The sequence below is a fragment of the Apiospora kogelbergensis genome, assembly GCF_038363985.1.
Source record: "Apiospora kogelbergensis strain CBS 113332 chromosome Unknown utg000007l_segment0_segment0, whole genome shotgun sequence".
NCBI classification, from domain to species: Eukaryota; Fungi; Ascomycota; class Sordariomycetes; order Amphisphaeriales; family Apiosporaceae; genus Apiospora; species Apiospora kogelbergensis.
This window is the reverse complement of record NW_027117424.1, coordinates 350,528-369,970: the sequence shown is the minus strand read 5'-3', so window position 1 is coordinate 369,970 and position 19,443 is coordinate 350,528. Positions and strand designations below refer to the sequence as shown.

At 54.9% G+C, this 19,443-nt stretch overlaps 5 protein-coding genes across 5 annotated transcripts; 2 read left to right on the top strand and 3 right to left on the bottom strand.

The window, feature by feature from the left end:
• Positions 1 to 8,107: 8,107 nt before the first annotated feature.
• Positions 8,108 to 8,350, bottom strand: PG998_010468 (uncharacterized protein; the record flags this gene model as incomplete). The annotated part of the gene is made up of 1 exon (XM_066877284.1): positions 8,108 to 8,350. The coding sequence occupies one exon, from the start codon at positions 8,348 to 8,350 to the stop codon at positions 8,108 to 8,110; it is 243 nt and encodes an 80-aa protein (XP_066726338.1).
• Positions 8,351 to 9,328: 978 nt separating this feature from the next.
• Positions 9,329 to 10,910, bottom strand: PG998_010467 (carbohydrate esterase family 3 protein; the record flags this gene model as incomplete). Its single annotated transcript, XM_066877283.1, has 3 exons — positions 9,329 to 10,209; positions 10,537 to 10,608; positions 10,697 to 10,910. The coding sequence occupies 3 exons, from the start codon at positions 10,908 to 10,910 to the stop codon at positions 9,329 to 9,331; spliced, it is 1,167 nt and encodes a 388-aa protein (XP_066726337.1).
• A 1,964-nt stretch (positions 10,911 to 12,874) lies between these two features.
• On the bottom strand, positions 12,875 to 14,071 carry PG998_010466 (phosphatase 2C-like domain-containing protein; the record flags this gene model as incomplete). The annotated part of the gene is made up of 1 exon (XM_066877282.1): positions 12,875 to 14,071. One exon carries the CDS (start codon positions 14,069 to 14,071, stop codon positions 12,875 to 12,877), a length of 1,197 nt encoding a protein of 398 aa, XP_066726336.1.
• A 1,041-nt stretch (positions 14,072 to 15,112) lies between these two features.
• PG998_010465 (uncharacterized protein) lies at positions 15,113 to 16,348 on the top strand (the record flags this gene model as incomplete). The annotated part of the gene is made up of 2 exons (XM_066877281.1): positions 15,113 to 15,173; positions 15,276 to 16,348. 2 exons carry the CDS (start codon positions 15,113 to 15,115, stop codon positions 16,346 to 16,348), a joined length of 1,134 nt encoding a protein of 377 aa, XP_066726335.1.
• Positions 16,349 to 17,423: 1,075 nt separating this feature from the next.
• Positions 17,424 to 19,164, top strand: PG998_010464 (uncharacterized protein; the record flags this gene model as incomplete). The annotated part of the gene is made up of 2 exons (XM_066877280.1): positions 17,424 to 17,524; positions 17,595 to 19,164. 2 exons carry the CDS (start codon positions 17,424 to 17,426, stop codon positions 19,162 to 19,164), a joined length of 1,671 nt encoding a protein of 556 aa, XP_066726334.1.
• Between the last annotated feature and the right edge of the window lie 279 nt (positions 19,165 to 19,443).

Here is a 19,443-nt window from a genome sequence, read left to right as displayed (position 1 = left end):
TCTCGTTGGGCAACTCAGTCACATCGACGCGCTTTGCCCTTGATACATCAGCGAGCCACAAGGTGAGAGCTCCTAGTGGGTTCTGGGCTGCCGCCACTATCTGGATCATCCAGGACCCATCACGTCGATAAAAGGGATCTGTGCTCTCCCAAATAAGGTCATAAAAGTCGGAAATATCGCTTGGTAGTGAGTACAGCCTGGCATGGAGCTCTTGAAAGTTGTCGCGATTGATCAGGGATTCTGAAAGTGACCGGACAACGAGTGAAACCCATAGAAAGATGCCACGAGATTTGGCCACAATCTCCTTCATAAGTCCTTGGGTTAGGTTGGGATAGATTCTCAGAATTTCTCTGAAATGATCGTATTCATGAAGTACATCGGCGACGAAAGTGGATATGTCGTCTTTCGTAAGACGTTCCATACGTAACTGGGGTACGTTGATAAAGGCGTCGTCGAACTGTACCCACGGACGGCTGGCCACACAGAGTTTGAGAAACTCAGGAGAGGTCGAAGAAATATCTTTGATCACTCCCAATACTTCCTTCGGATCGATGTCAAATTCGTTGAGACCATCAATGAACACAGCGAGCTTAAATGTTTGCCCACAACTTTTGAGTAGAAGATCAAAAGACTCATCTACCTCCCAGTTCTCCCAGTCAGGGAATCTCTGACTATACGGGAGTGCATTTGCCAAGGCCCATCGTCTCGGGCTAATCAGGGATATGATTTCCGGCTGTTGACAGACGGCTTGGTGCAGTACGGCCCTCTTCAAGCCTTCCGATGAACTTTGCAGAGAATCGCCTGGCTTCCAAGCAAAGTAGCTGAGCAGAATGACCGGAAGCGGATCGGACCACCGCTGAAGATGGGTTAGAGTACCCGTCTGCTCTGCAATGTATTTCATCATGACAGACTTGCCCGAACCAGGCTTTCCTGAGATCCAATACACCGAGTCAGATGTGCTTTCAAGCCAGTCAGGAAAGCTATGCCAGAGTGGTAAGCCTTCAGGGGATTTCTTGGGTTGGCGGTCAAATATCCACTGATAGGTTGACCCAAAGGCAAGCGGAATATATTCTTGCCGCCGGTCGGTCTCAAAACGAAGTTTATTCGTCATTGCTTCGACAAGATCCCCTGCTACGGCTGATGACAATATACTTCCAGTTTCCGCTTCGGCAAGGGAATTATCCGGCTGCCAGTCTCTCCGCCACAGGTGCCTCGCCAGCTCCGGGTAAATATGTTCAACGACCTTTGATCCCGTTTGGAGTGTTTGTTTCAAAGCGTCCTGGATATTCGTTGCATCGGATGCTGCCAAATGTGAGAGCATGCGGACAAGATCTGAAGTTATCTTATCTCCAGATAAACCATCACTGGATCCCATAGGAATGTGGTGGCGAGTACTGTCGCTGGGGTTGTGGCCATCGGCTTGAACCGGTGTATCTTGAGATAATCTCGCTTTGGAGTAAGCATTCCCCATGCCATTTAGATTTAATGACCTGTCAGGATTGTGCGTATCAACCTGGAGTGGTGAGCTTTCACTACTTGAATCTTCGATTCGCTTCAAGAACTCGTTCATGTTCCTGCCAAATACAGACTCGCAGTTCTTTGTCCGCTTGGATCTTTCCCTATATAGTGAGTTAGCCTTATACCAAAGGTTGTGTACTTATGAAGGCGTTATTACCATATACGAACAACAATAGTAGCTATGAAACGCTTTTGTAGAGTGGTCAATCTACTCTGCATCTTTTCAATGACAGCTGGGGTCCAAAACTCGGTAGGATCGGGTCGATCTCTGCGCTGCTTAGCCGCCCTCTGTTCATCCTGGTATTCTTTGGCGATGATTTCGCACATTTCACAGAGCGATACCAGATAGACGTCTTCTGGGTCGGGCTTGACCCAAGGAGAGACGACACGGTCTGTTAACTTCCTAATTGTCTGGGCGAAGATAACCAACTCCTCTAATAAACCTTCCAATTCTCTCTCTTGAGCCCATTTGCCTATACCATCGGTCAAGTGATCCGCCAATCGTAAGAGACGCTCCGAAGTACGTAATGCATTCTCCGGATCCATTGTGTCTTGTAATGAGCGTTTTATTTCTTTGTAGACTGAGTAGTTAGAGGTACGGTTTGGCCTCCTGCGTTGATTGATGAAGTCGAAAATTGCTGTTTGGGAAATCCCAAGATCGAAGACCTAACGAGTCAAGGTCCTGTCCATAGGAGTAAAACAAACATAAGCACACACACACACAATTTATTAACGCCCGGGCGGCGAAGCCGAAAGGGCAACTATCGATAATCTATAGTACATTCTTGAATCGCTTACTTGTCACCTAAAGCCCATGCATGCTCCATTTTCAGTTGGTCACTCCATTTCCGTCAGCACGTTCCTGTTTAGGATCCCGTGTTAGTAGCATTTCCTGCCAGGCCAGCTTGAAGGCCCTTCTCCAAGTGTCCAGCATCCTATCCTCGGCAGCTGAAGCGGCGCCTGCAGTCTGAGGCACGGGGTAGTTAGTATTAGTATAATAGGTTAGTAGATGGCCTTATGGGGTGCCCCTTTGGGTTGATTGGTATGCGTCCAGTCGGCCGGTCGCTATAGCAAATCGTACCGTTGCTCGGACGGCCTCCATGTCGGGAGACCAAAACCTGCCGTCCGATGGTGACTTGCCACCCAAGTAGAAGGACAAGTTGCTCCTGTGGGTGTCCGTGCACTGTAACATCTCTGCTCGGTATGCTGTCCATCTGCTGCATCGGAAGAGGAAGTGCTCTACCGTCTCTCTCGCGCATCCGCAGTCGCACTGATCGGTCGGTGCCGCTTTGATCTGATATAGGTATTCGTTCAACCTCGCTTTCCCTGTTCGGAGCTGGGCCAGAACGCTGGCTTCTTTCCACGAAAGTCGGTCGTACAGCTGCCTCGTATGTTTTCCCGGAAGAGCTGTGTCGACGCGCTTGGAGTGTTTCCCGACACCTTCCGGCAACTTGGTTAAAGCACCCCGTTTGGCCCATGCCAGGTTCAGTGTTGTTGACTTCGCACCCGGCATCTTGGTCCCTGGCTCGGCGCCTAGCCGTGTCGTGGTCTTCGCTTCCTTCTTCGCGCGGTCCATAAGCCTGTTTTCCTTACTCGTCGGGAACCAGGCGATCGTTACGTTATTTCCTTCCCTTTTCAGGTCCGCGATAGCTTGATAGGCCCGGCAGATATATTGCTGTCCGGACTGTTGGCGTGGTTTCTTTAGCGTGAGTGCTGCTGCCCTATTCCTCGTAAACAGCAGGATACTCCGGTAGCGAAGCTTCGGCAACGAGTGTAGCATATCTGCTATAGCAGCCAACTCTCCAGTATATGGGTTCTGCTCCTCTCTCGAGCCCAGAGTGACGGCACGGGTCTCGAGCAAAGGGCTGGCTCTCGTCGATGACCTCACTTCGACAGCGCCTGCGTACCCAACTAAACCGTTCTTGGCCGAGCTGCTGACCGCAATGCGCATGGTCTAGTCGGTGTGCTCGACCTCAGTTTCCGCGTCCGACTCGTCCGCGATCGTCCTTGTCCGGCTCTCCCACGGGGCTAGTGCGAACGGTTCGATAGTTTCCAACTCTTCCATCGGTATGTCTTTGAGCAGGTCCGCTACTTGGTAGAATGGCGATCGATGGTATCTCCGGAACTTCCGTATTCGCGCTGTGCTGCTGCGAAGGGGGTTGGTCGTTGGGAGGGTGTGGATGTCCGTCCACATTCTGATCGCTCTCCGCCAAAATCGGTCTTGGGCTGCGGCAATGTGGGCCTCTGCTTCCGCTACGATCGTAGCCACCGTCATGAAGGTTCCCACGATTGCCTGCGCCCCTATTTTCTGGATTCGGTTGACCGGCGCCGCTGCTCTGTACCTGCACTCGTGCATCCAGACGTTCGATGCGTAGTCCACCACCGATGCTACCGTAGCCGTGAACAGCTGTCGCGCCGTGGCAGGGGAGAGGCCTTTAAGCCGTCGTAGTTCCAGCACGGCCTCTAGTCCTTTAGCCGCTGCTTCGGCGATGTGTTGCCTATATTTGAGCTTCGTGTCCATAATGACCCCGAGGATCTTAACGTGCTCCCTGGGCCGCACCTCGCGTCCTTTAATGGTAAAGGGTGTCGGGTCGGCTTTATACGGCTTACGCGCAAAGTGAATGATGGCTGTCTTGTCCGCTTCGAACGTCGCACCGCTCTTCCTTTCCCACGCGAGGGCGTCGTTGATGATGGCTTCTATCCCTTCGCGATTGCTCTGCGCCGTTGGGCCTGTGACCCAAGCCGTAAAGTCGTCTACAAAGGCGACAGCGCCCCCGTAGCAGTCGATTCGTCGCTGTACCAGATCCGCATTGAAGAAGAGGAACAGGATCGGAGACAGGGGAGACCCTTGGGGTAGGCCCGCCTGTGGTAGGCTCCGGCTTTCGGACGTATGCCCGTTTACCAGAACCGTCGCCGTACGACCTGAGCAGAAAGCCTTAATCCAACGGAGCAACTGATCTGGTATTCCTCGCGCTTTCATCCTCTGGAGCAACCTGACGTCGAATACCCCGTTATACGCCCCTTTAACATCGAAGCTTACAAGACTGAGGACTTTACGACCTCGCCACGCAGCGTAGACTTGTTCTTGCAGGAGCATAAGCGCCTGCTCCGCTGACCGTCGTTTCCGGGCGCCGAAGTGGTTAGTTGGGAGGAGCCCAAACGTCTCGACTAGATGGGAAATCCTTTCCGCAATCACCGACTCCATCACCTTTCCCAGTGTGGATAGTAGCGAGATCGGCCTCCAGGCTTTCGCTATCGTATAGTCCTCTTTGCCGGGCTTTCTGAGAGGGATAATCTTCGCGTGGCGCCATTGGGTTGGTAGCTCTCCTTCCTCGAGCGAGGTATGGAACAGCGTGAGAACCCGTTGCCTGACCACCGGCCACACTCCCTTCCAGACCGCCACCGGCAGGCCGTCCTCCCCGGGCGCCTTCCAAGACTTAGCCGCGAACAGCTGCCGCTCGATCTCTTCCATCGTGATGGCGCGCATCTCGATAGGCGCCCTCTGCGGGCGGTCCCCTTCGTCGGCAATCTCGTCCGGGAGCGGTGGAAAGAACTGGGTGAGGAGTTCTTCCGCCTGCTCCGTATGGTTAGAGGTGGTCGTCCCGTCTGCTCGAACGAGCTGGGGGACCTTCCCGAATGCCGTGTCGTCGCCCGCCTTGAGATACTTTGCCGCCTTCCAGATATTATCGTTGTCGGCGAGAAACTCGTTCCAGTGCTTCTTCTTTTGCTGTCGAATCGCATCGTGGTACTGTTTTGCGGCGCCCCTCGCCGTTGCCTCTAGGTCATGCCTGGTGCAGCCTGCCCTTCTCTCGGTCCGGGTTCGGTTTCTCCAGTATGTGTAGATGCGCCGAAGTTGTGTCAGGTCCGTCGTCCACCATCGTTTCGCATACGGCGATGGCTTGGCTTTGGGAGTCAGTGCGTGCACCGCTTCTAGTACGACTCCCATCAGCCGGTCAGTCTGCTGCTGGACAGTTCCGCCCGTAGGGGTCGTGGCCAACGCTGCTGCGATCCTGGCGTTGATGTCTTTCCACGGGGCGTTCTTAAAGAGGAGCCGCTCTTGGCCCGTAGACGCTGGTGTAGCCAACTCGAAGACCGTCTCCATGGTCCGGTGGTCCGACCCATGTTCCGTGTCGAGCACCCTGCACTTGACTAGAGAATCTTTCATCGCTTCCGATGCTAGGACGAGGTCAATGGTCGTACTGTAGGCTCCGCCACTCCACGTTTTCGTGCCCCGCGGGAGCAGACTGCTGAGGCCGAGTTCGGCCATGAAATGAATAATCGGATCCGCCTCTCCTTGCTTTTCCAGTCGCACATCCTCTCCTCCCCAGAGCTGGTCGTGTCGGTTGAAGTCCCCTGTGATAACCACCTCTACTGCTGTTCCCGTCCTCCTTCTCACTGCCTCGATGGCGGTGCGCAGCTTTCTGCACACTTCTTGGAGCGCCGGGGGTCCTCCACAGGGACGTATACGGACGCCACCAAGACCGCATGTTCCGGCAGCCGCACGACTGCCGCGGTAATGTCTGGGGACTCGACCGGGACCTGTTCCGCTTCCACCTCCTTGCTGACCCAGAGCATGCTCCGAATCGGCCACCTCCCTTCTCTCCGAACTGATGGAACCATCTTGACCCACCTATGGTGTCCCATCGGTGTCGTCAGAAGCTTCCCTTGAACCATCCTCGCGTGCGGCTCTTGAATCGAGATCACTGTCGCATGCTGTACTTCTTCATCGTTGAGGAGACTGTCGTGTACGGGTCCTTGCTTCCTCACGTTGTTTTGAATAATACGGAACGGTTTAGTCATGGTTCGATGGGTACAGCTTCGGACAGTGTCGGCTAAACGACTCGTGTGGTCCTCCGCACAGGACGCATTTCGGAACGGTTGCCTCGCAGCTCTGGTGGCTATGCCCCTGCTTCGCGCATCGTCCGCAGGTCTGGGTGTTCTTGCACTGGAATGCCTTGTGTCCCACCTGCTGGCAGTTGTAGCACTGCTCCGGCCGCTCTCGTCGCTCGAATACCCTCGTGTAGCCCGACTCGCCTCCGGCGTAGAAGAAGCCCTCCTCGAGGAACTTCCGCGCCTCGGCCGCCTTCGTCAGGTAAACGACCATGGAGCCGTATGCCTTCCCGTTGTCTTTTCGGCTCAGCCATGCCACTTTAGCGACTGTCGTCTCGTTCTCTTGTCCAAATGCCTCGGCAGCTCCGTCTCGTATGTTGTCGTTCTCGTCCAGGACCGCTGTGCGCCTGACGCTGTCTACCTTAATCGGGTACAATTCGTCTCGCAGGACGCGAGCTCCAGACACGCTCGTCTTCTCGGCAGCTTGTTTGACTAGTCGGTGCTCGGTCTCATCTCGGCAAACTATCTTGATACGCTGGGGCTTCCTAGGGTCCATGGTTACGGCGCGGCATCGCCAGGCCTTCTGTTCTCCCGTCGCTCGCATCTCCTTCTCGATGGCGGCTCGAACCGTCCCGGCGGTCACATTTGCTCGTTTATCTTCCTCTATCCGGGACGTATCGATAGTGCAGTACAAGGTGTCGGTAAACGTAGAAGGCGTCGTGTTCATCGAGGTAAGTGTGCGTACGTTGCTCGGTTGGCTCGTTGGGGGCGTGCGTGCGATTTGCGCGTAAGAGGCCTGCGGGCTCGTCTGGGCGCTGCCGGCGAGGGCCGCGCTGTTCCTGAGTTCTTCCAACTGCTGGGTGACATTTTGAAGCTCGGCGGTGAGCCGCTGGATGATTGCCTGCTGGTTGTTGATGATCTCTTTCAGGTCTCGGATCTCGTTCTGGGAGCTGGCCACGAGCTCGTAGATGCGCTGTAGCACCTCCGGCTCGATGGACACTTTATTGTTCGAGCTTGTCTCCGGTCCGATGTCGCCTTCATTCGAGAGTAGCGCCTCGCGTGCTTTGGCGCTGGGCTTCGCCCGCTTCGCTCTTTTGACCGACGTCGCGATAGAGTTTGGTGCGTCCACCACGATCTCCATCTCTGCACGGTCCTCCATTGTCGCGTTGGACGCCCGCCGCCTTTTCATCCAACTCCCCTTTCAGTAATGGAATACGTAACAAATAATTGAACAATGATAAAATAAAGGTCTCCTAGGTTCTAGTATAGTATACAAACATAAGCATTGCGCGGGGAAAACAGTCATCCTTATATTCATCTGTCGGGCAATGGGCTGCGGCCTATGCATGAATGCCTTAGGCAACGAGACTGCTGACGCACTCAGAGTTGCGAACTACAAGCTGTATTAGGAAGGCGGTGGATTCGCTATTTGCGGCCCGCAAGCCAGATTGAACGTATTGACACGATTGAACCAGAAACAAGAAAATTAATTGTACAATGAAATCAGATGCATATTACCTGCTTCTCATTGGTACTGTTTTCTCACAATACATTGTGAAAACCGTTGACAAACAATCTCATTCTGTCGGATCCATCCGCAGCCCCACTGCTAATGTACCGAACCCCGTTTCTTCTCCATCCCGATCGTCAAAACCGTTAGATTCCTCGTTAACCCCGAAAGAGGGATTGACAGCAATCGGTCCTTCGCGCAGGAATCAAGTCTCCTTCTCTGTAGTTCCGGCGGTAGAAGAGTCAGCAATCAGTTCGACGAGAGATGGCGTGGCTCCTTACTCTTGTTCTTCTCCCAGTCTTTCGGCATGCCCTTGAAGTGGGACTTCAGCGGCATCGTCGGACCGGTGGATTCGTTCGCATCGTGCTGGGAGTTGCCGCTGTTGGCGCCCTCCGCGGCGCTGTCTTGATGCTGTTGGTGGCTGCTGTCGGCCTTGGGGTGCACCGGCGGCGCTTGCGAAGTGGTGGCTGGCGTCGATTTGGTATTGTCCATCTTGTCAAGGTGAGAGTAGCAGTGATACGGCTGGACGAGTGCTCTGGTGGATTGGTACAATCGTAAGTAATTGATCCGAATGTGTTGTATCTAAGATATCATTCAATGAAAGGAGAAGGAGACATAGTTCTTGGCAAGATAGGATCCGGGGTCGGCAGTCGTCAAGTAGTACCGAGTAGGCAACCTTGTGTATGACTAACCCAACTTACACGGGCAGGTTGTCGTGGGTGAGTTTGCAGGTGTTCGTCCAAGACGGGAGGTATGACGGCGGTCTAGACCAGACTGGGACTTGCTGAGTGTGGATGAAACGTAGTGACGTCATGGCTCATTTGCGCGAAAGCTGCCAAACCACGTAACGCATGCAGTGGGCGGACGATCGCTATCGTTCAATTCCGTGCAAAGGCGGTTGACGAGAAGGGGCCAGAGGGGCAGGGATTAGTAGCTGGAAGATGAGGTTTGTTAGGTTGGGCGGGGGAAAGCAATTGCGATGAGTCGGATGTTGATTGCGTTGTTCGCATGTGTCAATCGCAAACTTGCCTCATCACGCGAGAATGCGGGGCATTGCGACCATCGTGCATTGGAGTAGTCTGTTGATTAGAATAGCTCGACGGCCGATTGATTCGTGACGTCTATGTGATAATAGTAGTAGTACATGGCCGAATCTCGCCGGCTCTTGATCTGCCTGTCTATAAGCCTCAAATCTGATTCGCGATCGAAACCATGAGCAAGAAGACATTAGATGTATGCACGCTCGCAGCCAGTCAGCCACTGGCATGCTCTCTTCCTCTCCCTCTCCCAGGTGAAATGTCAAAGTGGAATACCCATATGCCCGTAAAACGCCCAGGTGTGTCCTCGCAGCGGATCTCACACCCATTTCCATGCATTATGCGTACCCTCGAAAAGCGGACGAAGAAAGAAGAGAAGATGTAAAGAATCATGTTTCTCGCTCGCTAGATGTCGTCCAATTCAACCAATCAATCATTTCTTATCCGGCACACCGCACCACTTGCGCTTGTGCAGCATGAACCGGGACCGGCCCTCCTCGGCCGACAGGAAACGCACGGCGTTTTCCGACGCCGCGGCGATGCGCTTGACCAGCGGCTGGTCCTGGTTCTGCTCCTGCTCGGCGAGGGCGGCGGCGTTGCCGTCGTCGGGGATGCCGTTGGGCACGGGCACCTGGATATAGCCGAGCTTGTCGGCGCGCTGCACGGCCTTGGCGAAGATGTGGCCCATCTTGTTGTAGGCCTCGGCCGTCGGGTGCGTGCCGTCTGGCGTGATCTCGTCGGGCGTGATGGCGTCCGGGTCGTTGCCGCTGTGGTGCATGTCGGCCATCAGCACCCACTTGCCCTCGCGCTCCAGCTTGGCGAAGACGTCCCACAGCTGCTCGTTGACCTGCAGCATGTACTGCTCGCAGCTCTCGAGCGTGTTGGTGAGCAGGGTGCTGATGACGACGAAGGAGCGCGGCGACGCGTCCAACAAGTAGTTGACCATGTTCTCCATGTCGCGCCCCGCCGTGTCCATCTCGAAGAGCTGCAGCGCGTTGTTGACGCCGGCGTTGATCAGGAACACGTTGGGCTGCATCTCGGGCACAACCCGCTTCGCCCGGTTGAAGACCTCGGAGATGCGCGCCCCGCCCTGCGCCTCGCACTCGTTGTCGAGCATGTTGCCGAACTTGACGGACCCGACCATGTTGACGGGCGCGCCCAGCGCCGTCAGCTCGTCGCGCAGCTGCCGCCGGAACCCGTTGTCGTCGGGCGAGTTCTCGCCCTTCGCCGTCGAGGCGCCCAGCGCCATGATGCGCAGCGCCGTGCCATTCTTTATGCTTCCGGGGAATTGTCTTCGGCCATTGGATTGCGGTGCTGTATCGGGGAGAAACAAAGGGTTCGCGTTAGTCCAAACGTTCCCACGAAGAAGAGGAAAAAGTGAAACGCCGTGCAAGGGTCTCCCCGTCATCGACAGTGCTGCGCCGCCGCACTGCAGCCATAGAATCCACTACCCTCCCTTTTTCCCCCAGATTCAGAGTTCAAATCAGGATCAGTCATCGGTCGACTCCGATTACTGCGCCGCTGAGACAAGGACCGAGCGACCCAGTTGCTATTCAAGCCGAGGCAGGGAGGGGTATGATCATGATTGCGACGGCGACGACGGCATTGCGACTGGCCTTGTAAAGGAGTAGAAGTACTTACAAGTCTTTTGAGAACCTTCCTCGGGGATTTTGGACCGCCAGTGGCCATCGAGGACATGTGTACCGCCGAGAGCTAAACCAAGGACGCAGCGGATTGATTAGTTAAGGTTTCCGATGACAGATCTGACAGATTTGACAGATGGGAATCGCCGGCGACTTACAGATTAAAATGATAGCGATGACGACGAAGACGGTAATGCCAGCAATGGCCCTCTTGGTCCGCAGAAAAGCGACACGGGCGCTCCACATGGTTCGACAGTCGCGCTTAGGCTTCGTCTTCTTCTCGTCAACTTCGGTGGTGGTGACGGGCTTCTGGACGGCTCGGACGGATGTAGTAGCAGTGGTACTCTCGACGCTCTGCGGAGTGGCAGCCATCGTTTTATTAATATTTCCAGCAAGTGTCTTAGAAACAGCGGTCCCGAGTTAAGGAGGAGCCTTCATGTCTTGTTGCTACTGGGGCTTTGGGATTGGATCCATGGCCTGACGGGGGATGACGGGGGTTGACGGAAGGGCAATAAGTGGCCGCTACTATATCAAAGGCGTTCCAACTCCAGACGATGAATCGCTGCTGCCGCGTAATAGCGTGAGTGCATGGCTGCAGACAAACAACAAGATGCTGCTTCCCCGCCCCCGATTGTTAGGGAGCCCGTCTGGGAGTAAGCCGTGCTAACCGGTATTTTGGTGGGTGATTGCGCAGACTAATAGCTTGGCGACGGCTTGGCGATGCTCATCCGACCATCAAACAATGAAAGAGGTGAGAGACCAAAAGGAAGGATCCAACCTGCCAATTATCCAAGTGCGCAAACAAAACGCCCCCTTCAGCGACTGCTGGCTGCTATGGACTACTAGGAAAAGCCGGCAGGAGACTAAGAGCCTATTGGACGGGCTTATCGCGACGAGTAAGATCACTGGCACAAGGCCATAACCAAGGCCCTGCTGCTGGAAACGGTGTCGTCACCGCGCTTGTTGCTCTGAACCAGAATCCACCCATGATGGTCCGCAATCTGAGCCGCTTCTTTCTTAATCCCATTCTTAATCCCTAGCGCATTCTAGCCTACTATATTTGCTCCATACCAGACCAGCCTACCTTATTTGAACTGCTAAGAAAATCCTGCAACGGCCAGTCTCAATCAGCCCTACCCAAGACGGAACACTGCACCATCGGGCATAAAGATGTAACGGTCGGATAAATTGTGCAATTACCTGGCGGTCCCTTGCAGACATTGCGGCGGGACTGGTGACAAGTCGGATCAGTTGCTTCTGGAACAGCCACGCACGACTGCTTGAAACACCCATGATCGTGATCGGCAGCTGACCGACAAGGCTCCACGAGCCTATTGCCAATTGCCTATTTCCTCCTATCCTCTCTCTCCTAGTCCCCCCCTGAAGAAAGGATGGAACGGACGGCTGGTTGGCTGGCTTGGCTGGTCCAGATCAGCAGCGCGCCTGACGCGCCAAGAGACAAGCCCTCACTTCCCACGTCGCTGGCTGGCTGGGAAGCTGCCCCGCCGTATCCAGCAAATACACGCAACAGGGACCGGCCATCTTCGCACATACTAGATACGTCTCCTTATTCGAGCCAACAGTTCGCGCGTGGGAGATGGGATGATCTACGGCATTACGCACCATCACGACTTGAGGAGTTCCAGAATCCGCGACGACCCGATGCGTTGATAAGGGGCCTGGTGCCTGGGGTGTTGTTTTTGTTTCTGGGCTTGGTTTTCATGTTCTCCCCTTCCTCCCGAGTCCTGGGGAAAGGAGAATCCTTGGGACAACCAGACTCATCTCCGTTCACGAACTCTGCCCCAATCATTCCTCATCAAGGCAAAACGCCTAGACTCAAAAGCTCGAGCGTAAAGGATTGAATACCAGCTAGACGAATGCACCGTCTGGCATGGATTGGTTGGTTCAACATCCGGCTAAAGAATGATCCAGTGAATGTGACTGCGTTCCGTTGCCCTCCAACCCGCTATCATCTAATCAAAACAAGAAGGTCATCTAACAGATATTGGAGTGGTGTGCGACAGTGTGTCTGCGGTGCTGGTTTCATCCCCGGAACCCCCACGAAGCACATGTGGCTGGCAGATCGGCCTGTCCGCCTGATTGGTTCCCAACCTCGGTCTTGGGTCCGATCGAGATCTGCATCCATGATCGCATTTCACATAAGAATCCCCCGCAGGCCACCACTCTTGCTGAGATTCTCCTCGTTCCGAAATTGACAGGAAGCTGTTCAGTATCGGGACATTAATGAAGGATGCGAGTTGATCTCCCTGGAATGATGAGCCTCGTAGGTGACGCAATCGGATCATGCCATGAGCAAAAGCAGGCCTGTTTGCATGTTAGATGCGTGGTACAGTCGCGGTCGAGGCAGAGAACACACCGTAAGTCCTATTCGGGCTCATGTACTCGCTCACCACTACCAACCCACTTTCCTCCCATAGTCGCTCCTTAGCTTCATCGTCGAACTTGTAGCTGCTCGCCAACTCCACCTTCTCGTCCGCCTTGACAACGATTGTGATAGACTGCGGCGGCTGCTGCTGCTGCTGCTCCTGTACAAATCCGATGCCCACATTCACGAGGGGCACTAGGTACTGCACGTGCCTGCCCTGGATGGCGTCCCATTCCCCTTCCACGGTCCAGTCGCGAGCGTTGAAAGCCTCGTATCCCAAGTGGGAGTTCGCGGCGTCCAGGGCGTTCAGGATAAACCGCCTGTTCACCCCGCTCGGGTCATTGTACGCTGCGAAGACCCGTTCGGCATCCCTGCACCCGTCGAGGCCCAAGATGACCCGGGACGAGGTGCCCGCTGACTCACCGCCACCGCCAGGACCTGGTGTCGTCTTCAGTGTCTCGGCCCAGGTCTTCAAGAACGCAGCGACTTCGGGCGGGGCGAAGCTGCCGAGCGTCGAGCCCAGCGAGAGCACGCACTTGGGCTTCCCCGCGTTCTCGGGGCGTGCGATCCAACGCTGCCCGTCGTCGTAAGTCCCATGCAGGCCGTGGCAGCGCACGTGCTGGAAACGACCCGCGTCCAGGAGTTGGCCCAGTGCCCGCGCCAGCTCGTTTCTGTCCAGATCCAGGGCATAGTAGTCCGCCCTCTTCCCCAGGGCCTCGAGTGCTCGCAGGAGGATGCCGGTCTTGCGCAGACAGCCGCTGCCTAGCTCGAGGAGGATGGTGCCGGGCTCGATTACCTGCGCTAGCTCGTGGCTGTGCGTCTCGAGGAGGGCGATCTCGGTATTGGTCAAGTAATACTCCGGGGTATACGTGACCTCTTCAAAGGCTCGCAGGCCTTGCTCGTCCCACAGGAGCAGCGAGGGGAGGGTTCGGTGACCTTGCTCGTTGCGGTTTTGCAGGCCGAGTCGTATGGCAGACGACAGGTTGAGTGACTGCTGACCATCGCGGATGTCGATGATGTCTAGTTGGCGCTCCTCCCTGGGGCTGTCTTGGACAGAGATGTCGATCAAGGCATCTTTCTCGGTGCCGACACCTTCAGGGCTGGATTCGATGGCCAGGGGGTTCGGAACACAAAGTGCTACGGACATTATCGAATTTGTTCTAGAATTGGGGTGCTTTATTTCGATCTGAATACAGTCCAACGCTATTTCTACTTCCATACTTATACATCATGTCTGGTATCACCATGTGCACCTGGCCGGCTTGACGCACGCCATCGAGTTTCCAAGGCACCATGCTCACCGAATATTCCTTACTGTTGATTTTCACGTGTGGCGCAGTGCCACCTACCCAATAATGACCGTTCGTGACCTAATCCCCTGTGCACATACATGTATGGCTGGCCCAGGGCTGTCTGTGATTGGCCATTTACATACCTCCGAACTCCCAACAAGCCGACCAATGTGGTTGCCTCGATGGTGAAAGCCTACTGTCACATTGGGTGATACACATCACAATTACTTTGCTTATTAATTGCATGCAGTCGTAGTCGGGTACATCCCTCCGGATCATTCGACTTTTCTTGATCAGTTTGTTAGTAATGTAGCTGCATTCGATATCACCCCTTTCTGGGAGGAAGACTCTTAAATATAATAGTATTAAAGACCTTGGGGATAAGAGTTCAAGTACAGGTAATAACTTTGACTCTTATATTTAGGGGTAAATAAGCGTGTGATTAGCGTCGCCGATTGCCCACGGCATCTCTTGTATGCCGCGGGGCCTTTTCCTGATCATCTTCTCCACACCCCTCATGATCGTCACCACCTATATGACACATGACACCGCATCCTTGGACCCAATCAAAGTCCGATTGGCCCATCGATGAACGGTACATAATGACGAGGGCAGGTGGTGTTGGCCGGCGGAATTACTCCCTGTTGAAGATACGCTTGAATGTGTTCGTAGTAGCAAGGGGATCCTCCCTCTCTGGTTACAGGGTGCTGCATCCGAGTGAAACGACCGAAAGATTAGCCACGAGCGTTCGTGTTTTGAAATAATTGATGGCGGAATAGAGATTGGTTGAGGAGACTTACACCAACGGCTTCCTGCAGGAGCACCACCGATCCAGGGAACCGGGAGGACATCTTTCGAGCACTGGGAAGGGTCAGTAAGCTGATCATTGTTAGGCAATGGGCTGGTTGTTGGAGAACATACTTTACCGCAGGCGCAACTGGATCGAGGGTGTTGCTTGTGAATAGGATCGGGGAAGATAGGGGTTTTCCGATTCCAGTGACCGGACCTGTGTAAAAAGTTAGATTTGGTTATTTAGAGCAAGACTGCCTCTTATAATAGCGGAAAACCTGTCCGAAAATGGCAATAGAAAAGGATATTCTACCTTGGATCATCATGCTATCAGGCAACTGTGGGTGCATCGACCTGCAAAGAATCGTTCTCGCCCAAATGGGGAAAAGGTCGCCGATATACCTACTACTGGAAACGGCGTCCTGGATGTAGTGCTTCCAATCTTCTATCGTCGTGAGCTTGTTGGTACGGTACGAGTCCGCGCATCGGATGACGACGCCCCCGTCGGTACCGGCGCCGAGATACATCTTCTCCGCCTGTCCTATAAGTGCAGACGCGTTGCCCTTCTCCAGCTGCACAAACACGTCGGCCATGATCGGGAAGGTTCTCAGCGGCTCGTAGATTTTGTCTGTCAGAAAGTACTTGAGGTCCGAGTACGTGGCCAGCCCCGGCAACGTCTGGCCGTCGACGCCACTGACCGGAATGGGGTGGCTTTTGATGTTCTCTATAACGCCGTCCATTCTGGCCGTAATATTCTCCGACGTCGGTCCCCAGAGCGAACACCGATCCGGACCTGCGGCGTGGCACAGAAGCGGCAGCTGCGCAACCGCCTCATCCGAGTTGACGAAGTTGCTGCGCCAGTCGTTGGCGTAGTACTCGTCCGCGTCCATGACGCTCTCGAGCACCAGCCTTCCCACGCGGTCCGGAAACATGGACGCGAACGTGGTGCCGATGACGGTGCCGTAGCTCTCGCCGAAGCCCCACAGCTTAGCGTCGGACGGAGCCGCTCGGCCGGCCAGCTTCGCGTCCGCCTCGACGAAGCTGAGCAGGTCGCGGGCCACCGCGGGAGTGGTGACGTAGTAGCCGAACGGCGAGTCCGTCTTGACCGCCGCGTCGCACCACTCGCCGTAGATGGCGGCGGAGTAGTACTGTTCCTCGAGCGACGCGGAAGATACATTGGTGGCGCCCGTGTAGTGGGCGCGGTTAAAGGCTGTGCGTGCTTCGGTGTTGTTCCGGAAGCAGTCGAGCTGCGGGCTGCTTCTGCCCACGCCCCGGGGCTCGAAGGCGACGAAGTTGTACGTGTCGCCAAACAAACTTCCGAATTTGTCCTTGTAGGACTGTAGGAGGTCGATGCTCGAGCCGCCCGGGCCGCCTGGTGTATTGGCGTCAGCTTTGGTTGTGTGCGAAGTCAATATGGCTTTCAGGGGTCTTTACCGGGGATGATGACAAAGCTCTGGGAATCGGCAGTGGCATTTTTCCCGGCTAATCTCATAAACGCGATGGATGCGGTGCCGAGGCTAGGGTTTGCATAGTCAAGGGGAACTTGGAGCCTGGTACAGTTAAAATCGTTGTAACATGGTGTCCAGGTGAGCTCGGTCGATGGCTTGATCTACACGGCACGGTATGTCAGAAGAGGTAATGACAAAGATGATGGCATTGGGGTTCGGCAACGACCGAGATACTCACAGCGTCAAAGTCGTGGACCGTGCTGGAGCTGTTTCGACACTCGGCTCCATACGTAAAATCTGCGAGAAGGACGAGAGTGATTGCGATTACGTTCATTTTTGCAGGTCAGATCTGTCAATGGTGCGTCTGGTGTTTTGTTTTTACTGTCAAGTCATTTTCCTCCTCTTTGCAGAAGACCATAGCATTACTTATACTCCCTAAGCCTAATAAGTCCGTCACCACCTCTTTTTCTTGTTACCAGACGACTCTTCGTCATTGCGAAGCGTAAAATTACGCGTAGCGTAACGCCTTGTTGTCAGCTTATACGAACGAGCAATGGCCAATTGCTGAACGAGTCCCGAGCCACCCAAACCCCTTGAGTCTCTATATTATGCATGTAGTTGGGATTATCAGGCCTGTCCTAATGCTAAGCCATCTGTCGTCATCTCAATCGCACCTCATATCCACTTAAACGAACCGGCCAATCAGTATGCGCCATCAAGTAGTAAGCACTATCTTGCTCCAGGCAACGGCTATTCCGATTTTCGTTCTTAGCGTGCCTTCGTCTTACTATCTGTCTCTGCCAGTTTAACTTCCCGCGTTCAAGTCTTGAGTAACGACGTTCGCCCCTGGTAATCTTCTACGAACAGACGAATAGTAGATGCTGATTCCTGATAGACTTCCTGTACACCTCCTTTTTGCAGCCACTTGCTAAGAGGGGATCAGAATACCCTTGAGGTCCTCGTTTCAGCAATGACTGGAGTCAAAGATGACACCAAAACCGCGAGCCAAGCCTGGAGGAAGAGACCTCGCAAATGGACCCCAAAGTCCAAGCTGGGCTGCAAAACCTGCAAGTAAGTCTCTTCCCGGCGCGTCGCTACCACTACTGGTTAGACAAGTCGAAACTCACTGGCAGCATTGAAGAATACGGCGGGTCAAATGCGACGAGGCTCGACCGTCGTGCTTGAAGTGCCAGTCCACGGGACGGACTTGCGACGGCTATGATGCAGCCCCGCGCTTTGTCGAGGTTGCCGCCGAGGTACAGACGAGCCAGGATAATCGGGTCCACACCGAGACTACTGCAGCCCAGCGAGCGCCATCTGCATGTCGCCAGAACCACCACAGCCTGACTTTGCAGAGCCTGAGACCATTCATGGTGCTACCGGTCACAAATACCCCGGCCCAGACGGAGGCCATGTCATTCTTCGAATTCATCTCCGTCAAAGGTTTGAACGAATACTACCCGAGCGACTCCTGGCGCAGGACGCTCATGTTCTTTTCCCAAACGGTCCCGTCGGTACGGCACGCCGCTGTTGCCCTGGCATTGCTTCACCGAAACTACCACGACGGCTGTTCCGGGCCGCCGTCAGTGGCAGAACAAGAGCCCTTATTCCACTACAACAAAGCCATCCAGCTTGTGCTGGCACAAAGGAGTGGCGACAGCGTCGAGGAAATGGCCATAACGCTGTTGGTATGTTACCTGTTTATGAGTTACGATAACCTGGCGGGCAACTATCTCCAGGCCTTTACGCATCTGCAAGGGGGCGTAGAGCTCGCGCGCAACATTCCCCAAGCCAACTTAGGCGAGGGAACCGGAAATGTTTCTTCGAGCAGCCGCATGCTCCTCGCGCACGTCGTGAGGCAGATGCGGCGCCTCGACATGCAGGCCGTTACGTCCATGGTCCATTGGACCCCGGACGAAATCCAAGAGAAGGTAGCTTCCAGGCTTTTGTCATCCAACGGCGGCGGCTTTGCCTCGCTCAGCCACGCCGCCGACGACCTCCAGGTGCTTATTGCTCGGGCCATGAGGCTGCAATGGATGGCGCAAGAAGCATTTTTCGCAGACGGGGTTCCATCGGACGCTGCCAAGGCGCTCGTTATTGAGCAGCTAGAAACGTGGTCGCGTCACTTCGAAGAGATGCTGGCTCGACCCAGTCACCGTGACCATGGCACCGACACCGGGAACAGCTCCCGTCTCATCCTCTTGTTGCGACTGCAGAATACTGTACTGTGGGTCCTCGCCAGTGGCCTCGGCCCGGGCAGAGAGATGGGGTACGACAAGTTTCTGCCCCAGTTCCAGCAATGCGTAGCGATGGCCGACGACGTCGCAGCCGCGCACGAGCTCTACGCCGGATCATCGAAGCCCGCGTTCACACCCGAGGTAGCTATCCTCCCTGTCCTCTATATCATCGGCGCCAAGTGCCGGGACCCCGCGGTCCGACGAGACGTGTTGCGGATCCTGCGACGGCAGCCGCTTCGGGAGTCGGTTTGGGACAGCGCCTTTGCTGCGAAGGCAGTGGAGCGTATAACGGAAATTGAAGAGGGCGGAGCTGACGGACCGAGGGCAAAGAGTATGGAGGAGATTGCACTCTGGCAGAGGATCGAGTGTGTCTCTTGGGTACAGGTGGTCGGTGACAAGTCTATATCGAGGATGGAGCTGAAGTATACATTCTGCAAGCAGAAGGGAGAACATACTGAGTCTATAGTGATTTGACAAATCCACCTTCCGTGTCAGACGCAGTACTATTGCCAGTCCCTTCTCTTCCCAATCCGGTAATTTTGGGCGGCGGATGTCCGGCAAACGTCATGGGTTTTCTCGGCGTTCTGGCCGAGGCTTCTTCTGGAAATCAAGCTAGTCGAGTCAGCTGGTATGGATTTGGCCCGGTATTACGGGTCGTGCATCGGAAAACAGGCATGGAATTGAACTAGCGAGCCGGAGCCCCCAGATTACCACGCTGCACCCCACGATAACTTCCCCACATAGGCATCCCGG